The sequence below is a fragment of the Rhinatrema bivittatum genome, chromosome 14, assembly GCF_901001135.1.
Source record: "Rhinatrema bivittatum chromosome 14, aRhiBiv1.1, whole genome shotgun sequence".
Classification (NCBI taxonomy): Eukaryota; Metazoa; Chordata; class Amphibia; order Gymnophiona; family Rhinatrematidae; genus Rhinatrema; species Rhinatrema bivittatum.
The window spans coordinates 24,159,945-24,180,037 of NC_042628.1; the positions used below are offsets into that span (position 1 = coordinate 24,159,945).

The following is a 20,093-nucleotide window of genomic DNA, read 5'->3' on the forward strand; positions in this document are numbered from 1 at the left end:
TGAAACTGGGAAGAAAATCTGTGGTAGGCCACATGACTGACAATCTGCTGGCAGTTCCATTAAAATCTAGCTGAGCTTCAGTGGATTCCTGCAATTGGTTTCCATTCTGCTTTAGCCGAATGCACTATAGCAGTTACCATTCTGTATTACCGTGGGAGAAGGTGGGCTTACTTCTCTGCTCCTCTGGGTAGTCGGGACTCTGATCTATTCAAAGGCACAACACAAGGCAGGATTAGATGGAGCTTCAAAGGAAAACGTTAATGAGCACTAGTGAGGCTATCCATCAGCCATAGCCGCTGGCAAGGGACGCCATCGAGCTCCTTCGACAATAGGTGAGCCGAGGGGAACAGATGATGGCGCTGGCAGTCATCTGTTCCCCTGGGCACAGATGAGGCATGTCAGGGCCTTGTTGGGGCTGCAGAGCCTCTGCCTGCAGGCACCCCTGGCATTCTTGGTACTGCCAGTCTATCGATGCCTTCAGGCACTGGGGTCTCTATTGGTGCCACCGGGCTTTTGACACCGTCGAAGCCCTGGGTGCAGCATCGTCTGGTGCCCTGGATGTGATCCATCGTTGGTGAGAGCGAAAGCACTATGGGCCGTATGGGCACTGTCACCACTGTGGGCACCTGTGAACTTGGTTGCCACATGAATGACCACAGAGCACCATGGGCACCATTGGTCATCATGGACTTTGCTGCTGTCGTTCCATGAGGGAAACAGCAGTGAGCCATTCCCAACGTAGTTTCAAGGGCTGTGTCCAGTGAGTGTTATCAGGTACTGGAGGGGGCGATGCCATAGAACACCACCCACTACCATGCCATACCCAGAGCCCCAGGGACGCTGTCGTCACCCTGTTCCTATGCACTCCATTGGGAGTTACTGTGAGAGTGGTGCACAGCATGTGCGGTTTGGTACAGCATGGCATCTACTCCAAGCGCCTTGGAGGATGGCAGGCAGCACCCTCCCTGTCTGTGCAGTTCCCAGACATGCCAGGGCTCTGCCATCGTTCTGTCAAGGTATCAGCCTCTTCGTCAGTTCTGCATCACAACGTACTGGGAAGCACTGACGAGGAAGGCGTCATCACATACACTGTGATTTGCCACCAACTTTAGTGCTTGGTCCTTTCTGTGCCGTGGGATTCTACCCACAAGCACGGTGAGTGCAGTCATAGGTGTGCCTCCATCCAAAGGATGGGATGCCATTGTATGAGTACTGGTCAGCGTGCTTTTACAGCAAAAGGCTCTAATCTCCAGTTATCCTCTACTGTATGGGTGGGTCTGTGTGTTTCCCTAGTGGCGGGCACAACAAGTTGTGCGCCATAGCCATAGGATTGACCTGTCCCTGGCAGTTTTATTGCTGAACTGGAGCAGTTCTTTGAATCGGTGCATCTCCTTGTAGGCCAGGGCAAGGCAACGGTGGTCATCTGACCGTTTTTGCTGGGGCCCCTTCGTTGATTACCGTGGTGGCCTTCCCCAACTGAGGGTGGTTGCCAGTGGCAGATTGGACACTTCTGAACCTCAGCGATCAGTGATGGTGTCCCCATTCTCAGGTTTTTCTGGATCGGGAGGCCCCGATTCCCATTGCTTTCCTGTTCCTTCAGGAAGGAGGGATTCGACTGAGTTCCAAGCAACTCTTATGGGTTCCCCTCTGGACGCCTGGCTTTCCATCCCTGTAAGGGGTGTCCCTCATTATCCATTTCCCAGAGAAGGCATATTACTGCTTCTTATTGGTAGTCACTCTCGATTCCTTGTGGGAACTGAGAGATGGTAGCCCTAAGGCACAGCAGGTCCATTTTATGAGGAAGGCTTTCTAGAGTTGCTCCCTGGTAAAGATTAGGGGTTTCTCCCACCAGGTCTCACCTTTGATACCTGCTAAGCTCAGTGGACGTTTTTTTGATAAGGTCCACTGTTGCCAGTCATTCTCGCCTACGGAACCCTTCTTCAGTGAGGAGGGTTGTAATCCATCTAGTTGGCGAGCATGCCTTTCAGCCTATCGCCATATCCATAGCTGAGAGGGTTGGGAGATGAGGGATCCCGCAACAGACATGCTGCATTTGGGTTGCAGTGGCTTGCAAGCTATAATTTCCTGTTTTAGTGATAACTCTGTCGGCGGACGGGGGGCTTAGGTATTAATACCTAAGCCAAGTTTGGGGCAGTCTGTTCCGAGATCGCCCTTGCTCTGCCCTACTACCCTTAGGGTTCCAGGCCGGTGAAGAAATCCTGGTAAGGGTTTGCACTTGCAGCACCCTGGCTTCCTGTCTCTTGGTGGAGTGTTTCTGGATTTCTACCGTGTGGAATTCGCTCTTCGTTTCAGTTGTTCCAAGCAGGCTGAGGGCTCTATCTTGGTGGGAAACTCCCTCTTGGAATTGGCAGTGATTTTTTCGCTTGGGATTGAGATATACAATCTAGCGACTTATGCTTACCCTGGCAGTCCAGCAGTCTGCCTCCTTGTGTTCTTCACTCCTTCTGACTTCCAGTTGAAATGTCAAGGGGAGGGAAAGCTAAGGCTTTCATAGTATATCTTAGTGTATACATGCAGGGAAAGAGACACCACTTTTTCCCTATATTTTGCCAAGCTCTGGCCAATATTACTTTAGCTTTTCTCACTTCATTAGGTTGCCCAAAGTGCCCTCCTGCTCACCTGACCTATCCTGTATGCAGGATGACAGGGTGCAGTGTGGGTGAGCTTCAGGCCTGAACCCCTCAGGCTAGCGATCCCATTCTGGGATTGCCTTTCATCCCCTGAAACCCTTGATGCTGCCTTGCATGGTCAGCTTTGTCTGATACTTGGCACATACAGTCTGTCACAGACCCTGCCGTCGTTGCTGATTATTCTTCCAAGCGTTGCTTGGGTTTTTCTGCCCATTGTGCCTATCAGCCAAACATGGACACACTTCTGCAGAGGCATTCTGTCCTTCGGATATCAGTGGACTGCACTTTCTTTCTGGGGAGTTCTTGAGCCCCAGCTGGTTTTTTGGTTGTCTTGTAACCCCATACAAAACTGTGTGTTCCTCATCCAAGGATCCTTTTCTTGGTTACATCTCTGGACTTTTCCTGTATCCAGAGGGTTCTAGACATACTGTCAATGTCATGGTTTTACTGATCCGAAACCCTGCTTGTAATGTTTTCCATTATGTGGAGTATGTTTCTTGTTTGGCACTCACAACGCTCCCCTGCTATGTATCGGGGTTTTTTTCTCAGTCTTTTCTATGGTTTTCTCTTTGTAGAACCAACTCGTTTTCCCGCCTAGACTCCTTGTTGAGTCTGCTGCCTCACAGGCAAAAGGGAGAGAGACGGTTTCCCACTTTGTCCTGCTCTTACAGCCTATAACTCGGTATTCACAGATATGTGAGGACTACCATCCTGCTTGTCCTCTGAGAAAGCAGAGTTGCTTACCTGTAACAGGTATTTTCCGAGGACAGCAGGATGCTAGTCCTCAAAAAATCCATCCACGTGGAGTCTCGTGCGGGGCTGGTACACAGGAACTCCAGCGCATGCTCAGAAAGATTTTATTTTCTGAGCTTGGAGAGAGCAGGTCCATGCAGGTGCCAATGGATGACATCACCGACTTTTGTGGTATTTTTTTTTTCCCAGCTGTCTGTGGAGAACAAATGTAAGAGGTAAGCAACTTTGCTTCTGACAAGATAGTTTTGGTCAGGTAGTTCTCAAAAGCTTATTTAGTTAATTTATTCAACTCCAACCTCAGGCATTATTTCCAGGTTGCAACAAAACATCTCCTATGCACAGATAACAAACTAATCATGTGCAAGCCTTTTACTTGGGAGTCCTCTCTTCTTTGGCTAACCTTATCCTGCTTGTTCTCAGAGAGTTGCTTATCTATAATAGTTGTTCTCCATAATCATCAGGATAAATCAGCCACACAAACCTTCCCCTAGTTTTCTACAAAGGACTGAGGAAACTTGCGCTGCAGGTAACTGTGCGGGAACACCCGTGTATGCTCAGATAAAGCGCTCTCAGCTTTTCCATCACAACAGTGTCAGGATGACATCACTCACTTGGGTGGCTGATTTATTCTACTGTCTGCAGAGAATGCCTGTTACAGGTGAGCAACTTTGCTTTTTCCATGAACAAGAAGGATGAAAATTCTGCTTGTCCAGCTTTGCTTTCTTGCTATCTAGTGAGGTATATTTTTACTGTTGTAAAGGAATCATGGAATGGGATACAAAAAGAAGAGCCTGTTTTTAAAAGCAGAAGCACTTTTTATATATGGTTCTTTTGGCAATCTCTCTACTATATTTTGGTTTACCCACCCTACTAAGGATTAGGGCAACAGGAGGGAGGGAGGGAGAATGAGGGAAGGTAAATGGATGGGAAACCCCTTTTTACCGCCCATCCTAGAACTGGTTTGGTTTTGGCACTTGGTGAAGTTAAAGCCTCATTCATGAGCTTCCAGTACTCTCTTTATTTAGCTCATAGTTTGAAGTTCTGTGCTTGTTTGTGCAGAAGTAACTTTGTACACTACATGTAATCCCTTTTTAAAATAGGTATATGAATGGAACTTGCTCTGAAGCAGAAAATTGTAAATTTGCACATGGGAAAGCTGAACTACAGGAGTGGGAAGAACGAAGACAGGTTCTCAGGATGAAACTCAGCAAAGCCAGAAAAGACCACCTAGTTGCTCCAAATGATGATGACTTTGGAAAATATAGTTTTTTGATTAAAGATTTAAATTAAAATGAATGTATTCATGTTACCAGATCAAAGTGTAAACCGGGAACTCTGATAGTATTCAAAAGCATGTAGCAGAAAAAAAAATGGAGGTTTTCTGCCTTTTTTTATTTGGTATATATTGTTCCTCCTGAATGACAGTCTAGTAGAAGTAGAGGGTTTCAACAGAGCTGGCTGTGCTTCCGTAACACAAGACGGAGAAGTGGCACGCTACACAAAGTATTCTTTCTTCTCTTCACCTTGACTGGGACAGAATTCATAGCAGGCGGACGGTATGACAATGAAGTGTGGAGGAGAAATTTTTATATCTAGAAAGGCGCTTTTTATATCTAGAAAAGGCAGTCTTTCAGAAGATTAACCTTTGTAGCAAGATTAAGAAACAAATGAAATGTTTCGGTTAAGAAGATGATGGGTGCAATTCTTCAAGTGTTTAAATGGAATGGATTTATTCAAAATAAAGTTTGATATCTATCCGTATGTAGGCTGGTAAGTAAAAGGATTTTTACTTATGACAAAAGATTTTAAGCAAGATAACCATTTAACTTCAGTATGTGTTGAATGGGATATTTTTCTCTATTTGTATGTTTCAATATAATGCTTTGCTGAAGAGAGTACGGAGAAAATAGGTTTAACTTTTTTTTTTTTTTTCAAAAATCACTTGTTTGAAATTGTTTCATGGTCTCCGTTGTTTAAATGATGATTTTAAATGATCACAAACGTATGTCAGTATTGTGTATTGTATGGACCAATGTTGCCAATAATAAAAAGATGCATTTACAGAAGACTGTGTATTTTATCAGTGTAATAAGGCACATTCCCGTGTGTAACTGTCTTAACTGCAGTGTAAAGAATATCCTTTAAGGACTTGGTTTCCACAATGATGAAATGATGAAAATACTCTTTACAGCTGTTTTTGATTCATTCATCGATGTTACAAGTGCTTCTAAGTAAATTTGTGACTTCTTAAAAGCATTGTTTAAACTTAAGATGATAAAGCTAATTAAAAGAATTGACAAATAAATAATTTGATGTTTTTCCCATCCCTTCGGCATAACAAAAGTTTAGTGCTTCCCTCCCAATTTTGGTGAAATGTTAAGAGATGAAGTCCAGTCTTACACAGTCCTATATCTCTTACCTTTCCATGCTGTCTTCTCACACTCCTTAGTCTCCTTACAGTACCTGAATAGCAGCAATTATTCTCTTCTCCCTTTTAGTATCAGAATGATACTCCTATCCTCCAAAATCTCCAAAAATGTTCATAGGCCCTTTATGGGGTCCTCGCTCCTTCTCCCCTCATCTGGATATTGATGCTCCGCAGGTTCCTTTTCAGTGAAGGGACCTCGCCATCTGAGTCCCTAGTTAATGAGAATTCAAATAAATCAGCATAATAATATAAAAGAGAGAGAGAGGGAGGAAAGAAACTTCCGTATGCAAAATAAGAGGCTCCTTGGAGACATTAAGACTTAATAGAAAAATCAGGAGACAGGCAAGGCATGCTGCCCCTGGGAGGGAAACAAAAAAACAAATCCATACCCTAAGATGGTAGTCAGAGTATGGATATCAGAGGAACCTACCAAATACTCTCTCCCACAAGGTGGAGCTACCTACCCACATTTTTGCTATGTTTCATCCCCACCAAATGGTATATTCTATATGGTTACTGGTAGGGTTTCAACAGGATCTCTACGTATCCTCCCTATTTAATTGTCTTTGTAAAAATCTAATTTTTCCTTATTGATTTACATATTACACAGTCCATCTGGTGGTGCAAATCAGCTGACATATGATATATATATCTACTTCCCGGCTACTCTAGCCCCCAAGTTCAATCTCCTTGTTATATGTAACTTTGCTTTGGCCTTCTTGTTATATGGTTATTTAGTTAGTCCCTAAGGGCAAGGGCAAGGGCCCACCCAGCCAGTACAGGAATCAGGATCCACCGATAGTACCCCTGGACCTCTCTATCCCCAGCTCGGCCCTCCAGACGGGGCCCTCAGGGAACGCCGCTGGGTTTAATATAGACCCAGGAACTTTTTCCTGGGTGGAATTCTTTAAAGGTCTGCAAACCTTCGTCCAGGCGCAATCGGTGACACAGCCACAGCCTCCACTAGAGGACCCAAACCTCCCAGGCCCTTCTCGGCCTCCCAGAGACGTGCCTCCCCCGGACAAAAGCCTAACCTTAGGGGACACGGACTCCTCGGTGGAAGACCAAGACTCCCTGGAGGAAGGGGAAATCCCTCCAGGAATGGAACCATAACGAACCATGATGCATTTCTTTTCCAAAGACAAACTACCAGACCTCGTGTCCCTGAGTTTGAAGGAGCTGGCCATCCCAGGCAAAAGCCCCACAGTGGAGCCAAAGACGAACCTTCTTCTGGTCGGGCTCTGTCAGGCCTAACGCCATTTCCCATTGCTGCAAGCCGTACAGCAACTGATCAACCTGGAATGTAAAGCTCCGGAGGCCAGTTTCAAGGGAGGACGGGCCCTAGAAGCCCTATATCCACTGGAACCCTCAGCCAAAGAACTCCTGTTGTTTCCCAAAGTGGATGCCATGGTCTTCGCTGTCACAAAGCGCACTACCATTCCAGTCGAAGGAGGAGCGGCACTCAAGGATGCCCAAGACAGACGTCAGGAATCCATCCTTAAACAGTCATTTGATGCAGCAGCTATGACACTACAGATCGCTGCCTGCTGTGCCGTGGTGACACGTGCATGCTTGTCAATGGCTAGGGACACCACCACGCCCATCGAAACATTAGAGCCAGCAATATCCTTCCTCATGGATGCGACTTCAAACCTGGTGCCAACTTCAGCCAGGGGCATCTCATCCATTGTGGCAGCCAGAAGGCAACTCTGGCTCCGAAGCTGGTCAGCCGACGCGACTTCCAAATCTCACGAGAATGCCGTTTAAAGGAACCCTCCTGTTTGAAAGCGAACTGGAGAAGTTAGCCGATAAATGGGGCGAATCCCCAGTACCTCGGCTACCGGAGGACAAGATCAAGAGAAGCCAACACCCCTCTCTCCGAACATCCAGGGGCAGAGGATCACAGCGTTTTAGACCGTACAAGAATACATACCAAGCACCTCGCCCTGCAGACAGGGGCCAGTCCTTTTGGAACAAACATAACAAGAGGGGAGCCGGCTCAGGTCCAGGCCCCAGCCACACCCCACAATGAGAATCAACAGACCCATCCACAGGAAGAAGCCATAGGGGGTAGGCTTGCCCGATTCTACCAAAGATGGGTTGAGAGAACTTCGGACACGTGGGTCCTAACCATCATTCGAGAGGGATACTTTCTGGACTTCCACAGCAACTGTCTAGACAAATTTGTGAAATCTCCTTGCCATTCCCCCTCCAAGAGGACAGCAGTGGAAACCGTACTAACCAAATTGCTCGCCTTAAAGTGCCCACGCACCAACGAAATACTGGACACTATTCCATCTATTTTATCGCCCCTAAGAAAGAGGGAAAGTACCGGCCCATCCTGGACCTCAAGTTGGTCAACCGCTACCTGAGGGTACCACACTTCCGCATGAAAACCCTACGCTCGGTCATAAGGGCGGTACAGCGGGAGAATTTCTGACCTCCCTGGACCTGTCAGAAACCTATCTACACATCCCCGTCCATCATGATCATCAGCGCTTCCTATGCTTCACAATCCTGGACCATCACTACCATTTCCGAGCTCTACCCTTCGGGCTAGCTACAGCCCCTTGGACATTCACCAAAATCATGGTCATAGTGGCGGCGACACTGAGGAAAGAAGGAATCCTCGTTCACCCATATCTGGACAATTGGCTGATCAGGGCAAAATCTCCAGAGGAAAGTCATCAGACGACCACCACAGTCAAGAATCTCCTGGAGAACCTCAGATGGATCGACAGTGCAACCAAGAGCTGTCTATAGCCATCCCAATCTCTGGAATACCTGGGAGTCCGGTTCGACACCCAATAGGACAAGGTCATTTTTCCCCCTACAAGGAGAAGGAAATTGATGGAGCAGTTGAGAAAACTGTTGAATGGTGCTTGCCCCTCGGTATGGGACTACCTCCAAGTCCTCGGACTCATGACATCAAGCCTAGAAGTATCATGGGCAAGGGCCCACATGCGACCACTACAATGTTCCCAACTGTCACAATGGAACCCGATGTCCCAGGACTACACTGTCCGCCTCCAGTTACCGGCGGAGGTATGGATCCAGCTCCTATGGTGGCTACAAGAAAACCACCTGAGCAAGGGTGTAAGGCTATCCCCACCGACCTGGGTCAAGCTCACCATGGGTGCGAGCCTATGAGGGTGGGGAACCCCACTGTCAGGAACTGATGGCCCAGGAACAATGGGACAAGGAAGAGTCGGGATGGAACATCAACTGTCTGGAAGCCCGGGCAGTCAGACTAGCCTGCCTACGATTCAGTCACCGACTCCGGTGCGAATCTGTCAGTCATGTCTGACAAAGCCAAAACAGTGGCCTACATCAATCGACAGGGAGGAACCAGAAGCCAACAGGTGTCCCTGGAAATAGACCCCCTAATGGCATGGGCGGAAGCAAACCTACAAGGGATCTTGGCCGCCCACATCGCGGGAAAAGACAACGTCGCTGCGGATTACCTCAGCAGGGGAAGTCTAGACCCAGGGGAGTGGAGGCTGTCAACCACAGCCTTCCAGTTAATAATAGACCGCTGGGGAACTCCAACCATGGATCTTTTGGCAAACCGGTCCAACGCCCAAGTCCTCAAGTTCTTCAGCTGCAGACGAGAACCACAATTCCAGGGGATCTACGCCCTCGTCCAGACCTGGTCACAGGAAGACCTGCTGTACCCCTTTCCTCCATGGCCACTACTGGGCGGGATCATCCGCAAGATAGAACACCACAGGGGGCTAGTACTTCTAGTGACCCCGAACTGGTATGCAGAAATGCGAAGACTTCTGGAGGGGGAACTATCTGTATCTACTTCCACACAGACTTGCTCCAGCAAGGACTGATCCTCCACGAAGACCCAACTCTCTTCTTGCTTATAGTCTGGGCATTGCTCCAAGCACGCAAGTTTCCACATCGTTAACTTGCATACGAATATGGAGAATATTCGAAGCCAGGTGTGAAGACTGCGACATCCTTTCGCGGACAGTCAAAATTCCCATGATCTTGGAATTTCTGAAGGACGGCTTGAAGAAGGAGTTGTTTCTCAACTCCATCAAGGTTCAACTGGCCGCGCTGGCCTGCTTCAGAGCTAAAGTGGACGGCATCAGTCTATCTTCCCATCTAGATGTCTCCCGCTTCCTGAGAGGGGTCAAGCAAATCAGACCACCACTAAAGTGGCCGGTACCCCTATGGAATCTCAATCTAGTATTCGACTTCATAGCGGGAGCTTTTTTTAGACCTTCACGCAGTCTGTCCCTACTGCTCCTGACCTTGAAGACTGCATTCCTAGTGGCAATATGTTCAGCCTGTCGCATCTCCGAACTTCAAGCACTATCCTGTCGGGAACCGTTCCTCAGATTCACACCGGGATCGTATAGCTATGCACTGTCCCCTCCCTTTCTTCCAAAGATGGTTCCTCATTTCCACCTAAACCAAACCATCTTGCTGCCATCTCCAGACGAGCATAAGGACTCAGAAGACTCACGCCTCCTTCGCCATCTTAACGTCAGCAGACTCCTAGTCCGATACCTGGAAAGATCGGAATCCGTTCGAAAGACGGACCACCTATTCATCCTTCACAGCGGGAAGAAACAAGGGGAAGCGGCCTCGCGGGCAACCATAGCCCGCTGGATCAAAGAAGTAATCAAGGCGGCCTATATAGAGGCAGGCAAGCCTCCACCTCTACAAGTCAAGACCCATTCCACCAGAGCCCAGGCAGTGTCCTGGGCAGAAACCAAGATGCTGTCACTCGCTGAGATCTGTAGGGCGGCGACATGGTCCTCCATTCACAACTTCTCGAGGTTCTACAACCTGGATGTTCAGGCCCGGGAGGACACAGCATTTCCAAGGGCAGTACTAAGTGGGCCACGGGCAGCCTCCCACCCGGTTCGGGAGTAGCTTTTGTACATCCCATTGGACCTGAGTCCATCTGCTACATGCTTGGAAATGGAGAAATTACTTACCTTATAATTTTGTTTTCCTTAGTGTAGACAGATGGACTCAGTATCCCGCCTACGGCTGCCTCAGAATACAGGAACCTCGGGTGATAATCCCCGAGAGCAAGACAGGTAAGCCACGCTTTACCTCTAGTTAGGACACCCATAGTTACTGGTTGTCGGCGTTTCTCTGTTGAGTGCACTGGCGGTCTCCAGCTAAAATTCACATCAACCAGTTCAAGTTAATCAAGTTATTCAAACATACATATATCCACAATTGCTTTTTGAGGAGAATACTGAAGAGCAGAGCTTCCTGCAGGGGTATATGTAGTGCTGTTGTCAGATTGAATTCTGACTCCATCTCCAACTGCTATCAGAAGCACACTATACCCACTGGTCCTGAGTCCATCTGTCTACACTAAGGAAAATGAAATTATCAGATAAGTAATTTCTCCATTTTAAATCTATTTGCTTGTTTCATGGCATGTCCCCTAGTCCTAGTACTGTTGGAAAGGGTTACGTGATCATCAATCACTAGCACATGTTATTATGTTAAAAAGCATCTTATATGATGGTCAATATTTGTGGTTAGTGGGTCTTGTAGATATGAGGGAATTTTTTGTTTGATGATTGTTTTTCCATAGTTGTACTGCATACAGTCTGGTTAATTGCAGTTTCAAATTCAGTTTTGTCTGCATTTCTGTTTATACTTTATGGTCTTTTATTTGGTCTTTATTATGGTCTCTTTATTTAGTATTTGTGAGGGCTGACTGTGTTCTGCAAGTGTGACTGAGATGAGGTATTCTGCTAGCATGTAATTCCTGTATAGGGAATAACAGCCTGGCTTGTACTTATTCTCTAATATGTATTTATTTATTTAATACTTTTATATACCGATGTTTGTATGTACATCACATCGGTTTATAGAAAACAAATAGCAAAAATGGAGAGAGAAAAGAGCAAGAGTTACATTGAACATTATATATAATAGGAAGGTTATAATTTAGTGTCAGAGAGAGAAATTAGATGGGGGAGCAATGAATAAGTTACAACAATATGAAACAGTAAATAAATAAGTAACAACAGGAATTATATACAGGAGGATTGTAGTTGTGTATTAGCGTGAGGGTGATGGGTGGGGGGGGGGAGTTAAGTAAAGGCCTGTTTGAAGAGCCATGTTTTTAATTTATTTTTTAATTTCTGAGTGCAAGGTTCCAGTCGTAGGTCATGGGGCACAGAGTTCCAGTGAGAGGGGCTAGCAATGGAAAGTGCTCTCGCTCTGGAGGAGATGAGATGGGTGAGTTTAGGTGTGGGGATATGTAGAGTGCCGATGTAGGCGGATCTGGTGGGTCTGATAGGGGTTTGGAATTGTAGAGAGTTGTTTAGCCAGTGTATATTTTGGTTATGCAGGGTCTTGTGTATTATTGTGAGAGTCTTGTGGAGGATTCTGAAATGGATTGGGAGCCAATGGAGGTCTTTAAGGATAGGAGTGATGTGATCGTTTTTGCGGGTATTAGTGAGGACTCTGGCAGTAGCATTTTGTAGCATTTGGAGGGGTTTGAGGGTGGTAGCAGGGAGGCCTAGTAGAAGAGAGTTGCAGTAGTCTACTTTGGGGAAGATTATAGCCTGGAGGACAGTACTGAAGTCATTAAGATGGAGGAGTGGTCTGAGTTTTTTGAAAACATGTAGTTTGTAGTAGCAATCTTTCATAGTGTAGTTGATGAATCTTTTTAAGTTAAGTTGGCTGACTATAATGACGCCAAGGTCTCTTACCTTGTGTAAAATATGGGGTGCGGGGTGATCAGAGTTGGTGTCAATGGGAGGATTAGTGGTCTGGTTATGAGATATAAGAAGGAGTTCAGTTTTGGAGGTATTGAGGGCGAGGTTTAGATTTGTCAGGAGGTGATTAATTGAAGATAGACAGTTTTCCCAGATTTGCAGGGATTTGGGGATAGATTCAGTGATGAGGATTAGAATTTGGATGTCCGCGTAGATGAAGTGAGTGAGACCTAGGTCGGATAGGAGTTGGCAGAGAGGCAACATGTAGATGTTGAAGAGGGTGGAGGATAGTGAGAAGCCTTGGGGTATGCCATGGGTAGATTTAATGGGAACTGATTCGTTGTTTCCTATTTTGACTTTATATTGTCTATTATCAAGGTATGATTTAAACCATAGCAGGGCAGTGCCAGTTATGCCAATTTCTGTTAGTCTCATTAATAGAATTTGGTAGCTGATGGTGTCAAAAGCAGAGGAAATATCTAGCATGGCTAGGATGTATGAGTGGCCGTTGTCTAGACCTTTGAGGAGTGTGCCAGTGAGGGAGATAAGCAAGGTTTCAGTGTTAAAGAATTTGCGGAATCCAAATTGTGAAAGGAATAGAATGTTGTGTTTCTCTGTGTTCTGAGTTGGGTGTTGACTACTTTCTCAAGGAGTTTTGCTAAGAAGGGAAGATTGGAAATAGGTCTGTAATTGGCAGGTTCAGAAGGATCCAAGTTGGGGTTTCTTTAAGATGGGTTTGACTATGGCTTGTTTCAAGGTGGCAGGAACATTACCATGTGTGAGTGATGAGTTGATGATTTCAGATAGGGGTCTGGCTAGAATGTTAGAGAGAGATTTGAGGGAATTTGGAGGGATTGGATCAGCTGGGTGAGACACTGGTTTTATTTTCTTTGAGGGATTCGGTTTCTGAAGCGGAGATAGTATCAAAGGAGTCTATGACAGTATTAGGGTTTTTCGGGGTACTGTTAGAATTGGCATTGGGAGGGGGGGAGCTTCATCAATAGATTAGTGATTTTGTCATTAAAGTAGTGGGCAAGATCATTGCATTTGTTTTTCGAGTTGGAGTCAGATATGGGGGGGGGAGAAGTTTTAGTAAGATCGGAAACATAGGAGAAGAGAGCTTTGGCGTTGTATTGGAAGTTATGTATTTTTAAGGCGTAGAAGTCGCGTTTGGTTTTCAGGATGGTAGTTCTATAGTTATGAAGGGTAGTTTTGTGGGTGGCCAATGAGGTTAGAGTGGGATCTTTCCGCCATTTCTTTTCGACGTCTCTTAGGTGGTGCTTAATTTTTTTTTAGTTCAGGGGAGTGCCAGGCTTTTTTGTTATTATGGGAGGGGTTTATTTCTTTGGTTGTAAGGGGGCAGATTTTGTTGGCTATGTTCGTGGTGATGTTAGTCCAAGTGGAGAGGACAAATTCGGGGTTTGAACTGTCTAGATCGTTTAGGGCATTTGTGAAGGATTCAATTAGGTCATCTTTATTGCATGGTTTTCTAAAATGTATGGTTGAGTTCTGGTTAGGGGGAGAGCAGGAGGCTTTATTTAATGATAGGTTTGTTTTTATTAGTGAGTCGTCAGACCATGGGTCAATGGTGCATGAGGGGGGTTCAGATAGGTGGATGAGGGAGTTGTTAAAGATTAAGTCTAGGGAATGGCCAGCTTTGTGTGTATGGCTGTTAATGATTTGTTTATAGCCTATGGCATTAAGGGATGATAGGAAGGCTTCGCAATTGGGGGATGGTGGAACGGAGTCTATGTGTAGGTTAATGTCACCAAGGATAACGGTAGGGGTGCCAATATCAATGTTATCAGTAATAAGTTCAACGAGAGGGGAGGCCTGGTTTTCAAGAAGACCGGGGGGGGGGGGGGGGGGGGTAGACAAGACATACTTGGAGGAGGGACGATTTGAAGAGGCTGATTTCAAGTCTGGGTTCAGTTTTAATGGGTTGAAATAAGAGTTTGAGGTTTTCCTTTGCTGCTAATAAGAGTCCTCCCCCTCTTTTTGTGTGCCTTGGTATGATATGATGTCATAGAGGTATGTGAGTAGTTGGTTTATGAGGACTAAATCTGTTGGCTTGAACCAAGTTTATGTAATGGCACAGATGTCTGGTTTGAGATCAAGCAAAATGTCATTTAAGATAGGGGTCTTTTTGACGAGGGATTGGGAGTTAAATAGTATGAGGGAGAAGGCAGTGAGGCTAAGTGATTGTGTGAGGGGGGATATCATGATGGGTAAAAGGGATCTTGGGTGGATAGGGTGTATTATGAGGGTTTTTTTGTGTTTGTGAGAATGGTATGGTAACTTCAGTTCCTTTCCTGCAGACCAGCAGCCAACAGAACAGCCCTCTACTCCAGGCACCAGATAGGATGGGGGGTTGGACAGGGTCCTGAGAAGTGGAGCAGGTTGCTGTCTCTTTGCTGTTGTGTTGGCTCCAGCCTCACCCCCTTCCTTCTTTATCTGTCCACTGCTGCTGATTGCTGAAGGGGAGGGAAGGAACAGAGAAACCCCACTGCTCCTGCTGTTGTCCCAGCAGCAAGCGCTAGTACTGTGAGGTGAGGAGGAAGAAAGGGTTTGAAGTAGAATTACTTTTCTCTGCATTGTTTAAAGGTCTATGCTTCCTGCTCCAGCCCTTCTCTCCTGTTATCTGCCGTGCTGCTCAGTTCGTATGTGGCCAGGAAGGCAAAAGCCACACTTTGCACATGAAAGAACTACAGGCTAGCCACCCCCCTGCTCTCAAGTGTAGGCATGATGTGCTTTGGGCGCTGTTGAAGCACATGCTGCAGGGAAAATGGAGAAGCCACGAAGATAAGAGTATGATGTTTCCCAGCTCACCCGTGGAGCCCTTTTTAAAAGTGGGCACCCTCCAATGTTTGAGTACTGTATCTAATTTGAATGAGAAGTTACAGATTAAGTATACCATTTCATTTTTTTAAAATTCTTTCAGAACTGTGGGGTGTATAACCATCTGGTCCTGGAAATGTTAATTTGCTCTACTTTATCTTCCTGGCTCACCATAATTTAATTCTTTTGAAGCATCATCCTTAAAGAATGTTTCCGACATCGGTATCTCCCCACCACCCTCCTGAGTAAAGCAAAGAATTAATTTAGTTTCTCTTATGGCCTTGTTGAGTGCCCCTTTTCCCCCTTTATCGACTCCTATACAGGCTTCTTCAGATACACTTTTTTTTTTTTTTTTGAGATTTTGCCTCTCTGGCATTCTAACATTAATTTAAAACCTGAGCGGCGGAAGGCAAAATTTAAGTTAGGCGGGTCTGCTTCCTACCTGAAGATGTATGACGTCTGGAAGAGATTCCATTAGTCGCGGTGGCATTTTCTCCGTTTTACGCTCATCGATATGTGGGCCTTCCCTTTTCATCCATCCTTGCCTCACTGACTGTGTGATCCAGTCCAAGACTGCTCATTTATTTATTTATATACCGGAGGTTCCTGTATAATATACATATCACCCCGGTTTACAAGGAACAGAAACTATCGCTTCATTTAGCGGTTTACATTGAACAAGTTAATCGAAGAAACAAATTAGAATATATAGAAACATAGAAATGACGGCAGAAGGAGACCAAATGGCCCATCTAGTCTGCCCCGCAAATTTTCTCTCTCATACTTATCTGTTTCTCTTAGCTCTTGGTTCTATTTCCCTTCCACCCCCACCTTTAATGTAGAGAGCAGTGATGGAGCTGCATCCAAGTGAAATATCTAGCTTGATTAGTTAGGGGTAGAAGCCGCCGCAATAAGCAATCTGCACCCATGTTTATTTGTTTTACCCAGACTGTTATACAGCCCTTATTGGTTGATTTTCTTCTCCCATGCCGTTGAAGCAGAGAGCTATGCTGGATATGCATCTAAAGTGAAGTATCAGGCACATTTGGTTTGGGGTAGTAACCGCCGTAACAAGCCAGCTACTCCCTGCTTTGCGAGTGCGAACCCTCTTTTCTGGATGTGTGAAGTATCAGTTTTTCTTCTCCCCTGCCGTTGAATCAGAGAACTATGCTGTATATGCATTGAAAGTGAAGTATCAGGCTTATTTGATTTGGGGTAGTAACCGCCGTAACAAGCCAGCTACTCCCCTCTTTGTGAGTGTGAATCCTTTTTTCCACATTTCCTCTTGCTGTTGAAGCTTAGAGTGATTTTGGAGTCACAGTAAGCCTGTGTATGTTTATTTAATAAGGGTATTGACTCCAGGCAGTAGCCGTCATTCTGGCGAGTCACCCACTCTTCATTGGCAGCCTCTTGACTTTATGGATCCACAGTGTTTATCCCATGCCCCTTTGAAGTCCTTCACAGTTCTGGTCTTCACCACATCCTCCGGAAGGGCATTCCAGTGCTCCAGGGGTATTAAACAGCTAATAAACATGCGAGTTAATAAATAAAAAACATGGTAATATGTTTGTCAACTTGAATATATGTATATAGGATTTTATAAAGGATCCAAAAAACATGATTATAAGATTAAGTACAATTCAATAATTATCTCTTTTAAGATGTTCTATGCTAGGGGTTGGGGAAAGAGCGAATAAAATGAAAAATGCCTTTTTTCCTGCTCTGAGTTCTAAGGGAATGCTTGTTTGAACAACAAAATATGTTGTTTGTTGTTATGCTTGTCATAACAACAAACCAGTATCCACCCTTAACCAGCTTGTCGCCCAATAATCACCCCCCCAACTATACTGGATACTTAGTGTGATCTTGAAGTTTATTGCATGTGATTTATCTTTTTTTAAACTAACACTTTTATATTGATTTACAGGTATACAAAGGAGTAGAACTGTCCCAAGTTGGAAACTTGTGCTTGGTAGCACAAATCTTAGGTTTTCAACCTGTACTAATTCAATCTCTTTGCCTATTAATCGTGTGCTCAATACATGCGGACATATTTTTGCTGGATTTATTTAGCTATACCTGCTTTGTGCTGTACATACACTGTCAAGTGTGATTAAAAAAAACCACAACGCATTTAACCGATAGAGAAACCAAGCGGTGCTCGGCTTATGACGTCCTTAAAGGAAGACTCGTCCTCGCTTTAATGCGTCAGGCAGCTCGAGCCCAGTCTCGTTCCGCTCGGGAGCTGTTAGGGACCGCGGACGGTAGTTTGGCGACGGTCCCTTGCTCTCGGGCGCCCCCTGGCCGCGGCCGCTTCCCTGGCAGTCGTTTCGGCATCCCCCAGCGCGGGAGCGGAAGTGCCGGGGTCGGAGATTACGTGGCGGCGGCGGGTTTGTTAGGAGGCGCGGTGGCTACGGCGGAGGAGGCGGCGGTAGAGGCAGGAGGGCCTGCGGCGGCCAGGCCCGTCCCGCCTTCCGCATTCTGCGGCCAGGCGCCGGGAGCGCGGGCTTCCGGCATGCAGAGGCTGCGCTGCCCGCCCTCCAAGCACTGCCTGTCCCAGATGGGCCGGAGACCGGAGCTGCTGTGTGGGGCCATCGCTCTGAGCTGCGCTTTCATCGTGGCGCTGAGGGTCACCTGTGGGTGAGTGCAGCCGTGAGACAGCGGGGAGTTACCCCCGATCCTCCCTACCCCTGGAGCACTGACTGTCATACGTGGGTGAGCGACCCGATCTCCCCAGAGTCCTGAGGGGGGTCACCTGCGGGAGAGTGTCCCTGAGCCTTCCTGAAGCAATGATTGCCACGTGTGGGCGAGGGACCCCCCGATTCCTCCCTCCCAGAGGGGGTCACCTGCGGGAGAGTGTCCCTGAGCCTTCCTGAAGCAATGATTGCCACGTGTGGGCGAGGGACCCCCCGATTCCTCCCTCCCCGAGGGGGTCACCTGCGGGAGAGTGTCCCTGAGCCTTCGTGAAGCAATGATTGCCACGTGTGGGCGAGGGACCCCCGATCCCTCCCTCCCCGAGGGGGTCACCTGCGAGAGAGTGTCCCTGAGCCTTCGTGAAGCAATGATTGCCACGTGTGGGTGAGGGACCCCTCCCCGAGGGGGTCACCTGCGGGAGAGTGTCCCTGAGCCTTCCTGAAGCAATGATTGCCACGTGTGGGTGAGGGACCCCTCCCCGAGGGGGTCACCTGCGGGAGAGTGTCCCTGAGCCTTCCTGAAGCAATGATTGCCACGTGTGGGCGAGGGACCCCCGATCCCTCCCTCCCCGAGGGGGTCACCTGCGAGAGAGTGTCCCTGAGCCTTCGTGAAGCAATGATTGCCACGTGTGGGTGAGGGACCCCTCCCCGAGGGGGTCACCTGCGGGAGAGTGTCCCTGAGCCTTCCTGAAGCAATGATTGCCACGTGTGGATGAGGGCCCCCCCCCCCCGAGCCCTCCCTCCCCCCTCCCCGAGGGGGTCACCTGGGAGAAAGTCCCCGAGCCTTTTTGAAGCACTGACTGCCACGTGTGGGCGAGTGTCCCCGATATTTACAAAACCGGAAGGGTCACCTGCTGGCAAATGACCCCAATCCTCTGAAGGGGGACACTTGAGTGAGTGACCCCCCCCCTCCCCTCTGGAGAATTGAGGACTTTTCTCCCGGAACATTGACTTGTCGCATGTGGTTGAGTGACCCCGATCCTCTATGGCCTCCTCTGCTCTTGGACTAGTGCTGATAGTTAATCCCTTGTCTGCTAAGAAGTGATTGTGTTAATGCATGTGCATTTTACAGGGGCAAGGTGGGAGTTTGTGCTGCTGAAAGCAAAGATCGCAACTCAGACTCTGGCACCATTTACACTAAGCTTATCACTGTCGCTGGGGAGGGCAGTTTCTCCAAATTGATTTGTTTTGCACATACCTTGATAGGAATGAACCTCATTTGTAAGCCAGGTTATGTTAGCAGTGATCTCAGTCTCTCACATTTACTGCTAATGCCCTTCTTAGTACTTGTATTATGCCAAAGAGAGACGCTTTCTGGAATTCATAAGGTGTAATCTTTATAGGCAACATATTGAGGAATGCTTGGAAATTTTTCTTAATCAGGCTAATTTGTGACTATTTCTGTATCTTTTTGCCACGTTTTCTTGGTCTCAGAATGCATCTCATGGTACTTAAGGATCTTCGCTTTCCGCATACAATCCACAGCATAATCGCTGGGCACTGACTGTTCTTGTCTTCTCCGTCTTCACCCCAATATCTGGTTTTCGTGCTTAGATCTTCCTGTTGGTGGGAAAAGGAATGTTCCAGGTGATCACAACGTCTTCATTCGCCTTTATTCTGTTAGGATTGTGCTCCTAACGTCTGGTACGTCAATGTTTACGCCACTTCCAGTGAATAAGCCGTGCTATTTATTTGTGCCCCTCTGTATACAGACAGGCCTTCTGACATCAGCACAGCTCATCCAGCGACGAGATGTGTAACTGTTTCCGGTTCTGTTCTGCTGAATCTGCATTTGGCTGTTTTACCGGCCTTTTCTGGGCTGGCTGTGAACCATCTCGTTCGTAGTCCACTATCCTATGCTGCCATTGCCAGTCTCTCATCCATAAGTTAGAGTCCTTTATGTTCAGTTTGAACCGATTTTCACCCTGATTTTAGGCTGATTAAAAGAGCAGCTCTGGAGCTGCAGATGCATCATCTCAAAGCCCCCAGCAACTGCTGGAAGCCAGCACCTGCAGCTTTT

General features: G+C 46.9%; 2 protein-coding genes across 4 annotated transcripts in view; both read left to right on the plus strand.

Moving 5' to 3' along the window:
* The window catches only part of ZC3H7A (zinc finger CCCH-type containing 7A), a 74,033-nt gene extending 68,355 nt beyond the window's left edge, over positions 1-5,678 (plus strand). For both annotated transcript variants that reach the window (XM_029576933.1, XM_029576932.1), the window contains one exon: positions 4,505-5,678. In XM_029576933.1, the coding sequence (XP_029432793.1) occupies positions 4,505-4,694 (190 nt within the window). In that variant the 3' untranslated portion in view covers positions 4,695-5,678. The remainder of the gene's footprint in view (positions 1-4,504) is intronic.
* Positions 5,679-17,591: 11,913 nt separating this feature from the next.
* Positions 17,592-20,093, plus strand: part of TXNDC11 (thioredoxin domain containing 11) — an 84,423-nt gene continuing 81,921 nt past the window's right edge. For both annotated transcript variants that reach the window (XM_029577111.1, XM_029577112.1), the window contains exon 1: positions 17,592-18,020. In XM_029577111.1, coding sequence (XP_029432971.1) covers positions 17,896-18,020 — 125 coding nt within the window. In that variant the 5' untranslated portion in view covers positions 17,592-17,895. The remainder of the gene's footprint in view (positions 18,021-20,093) is intronic.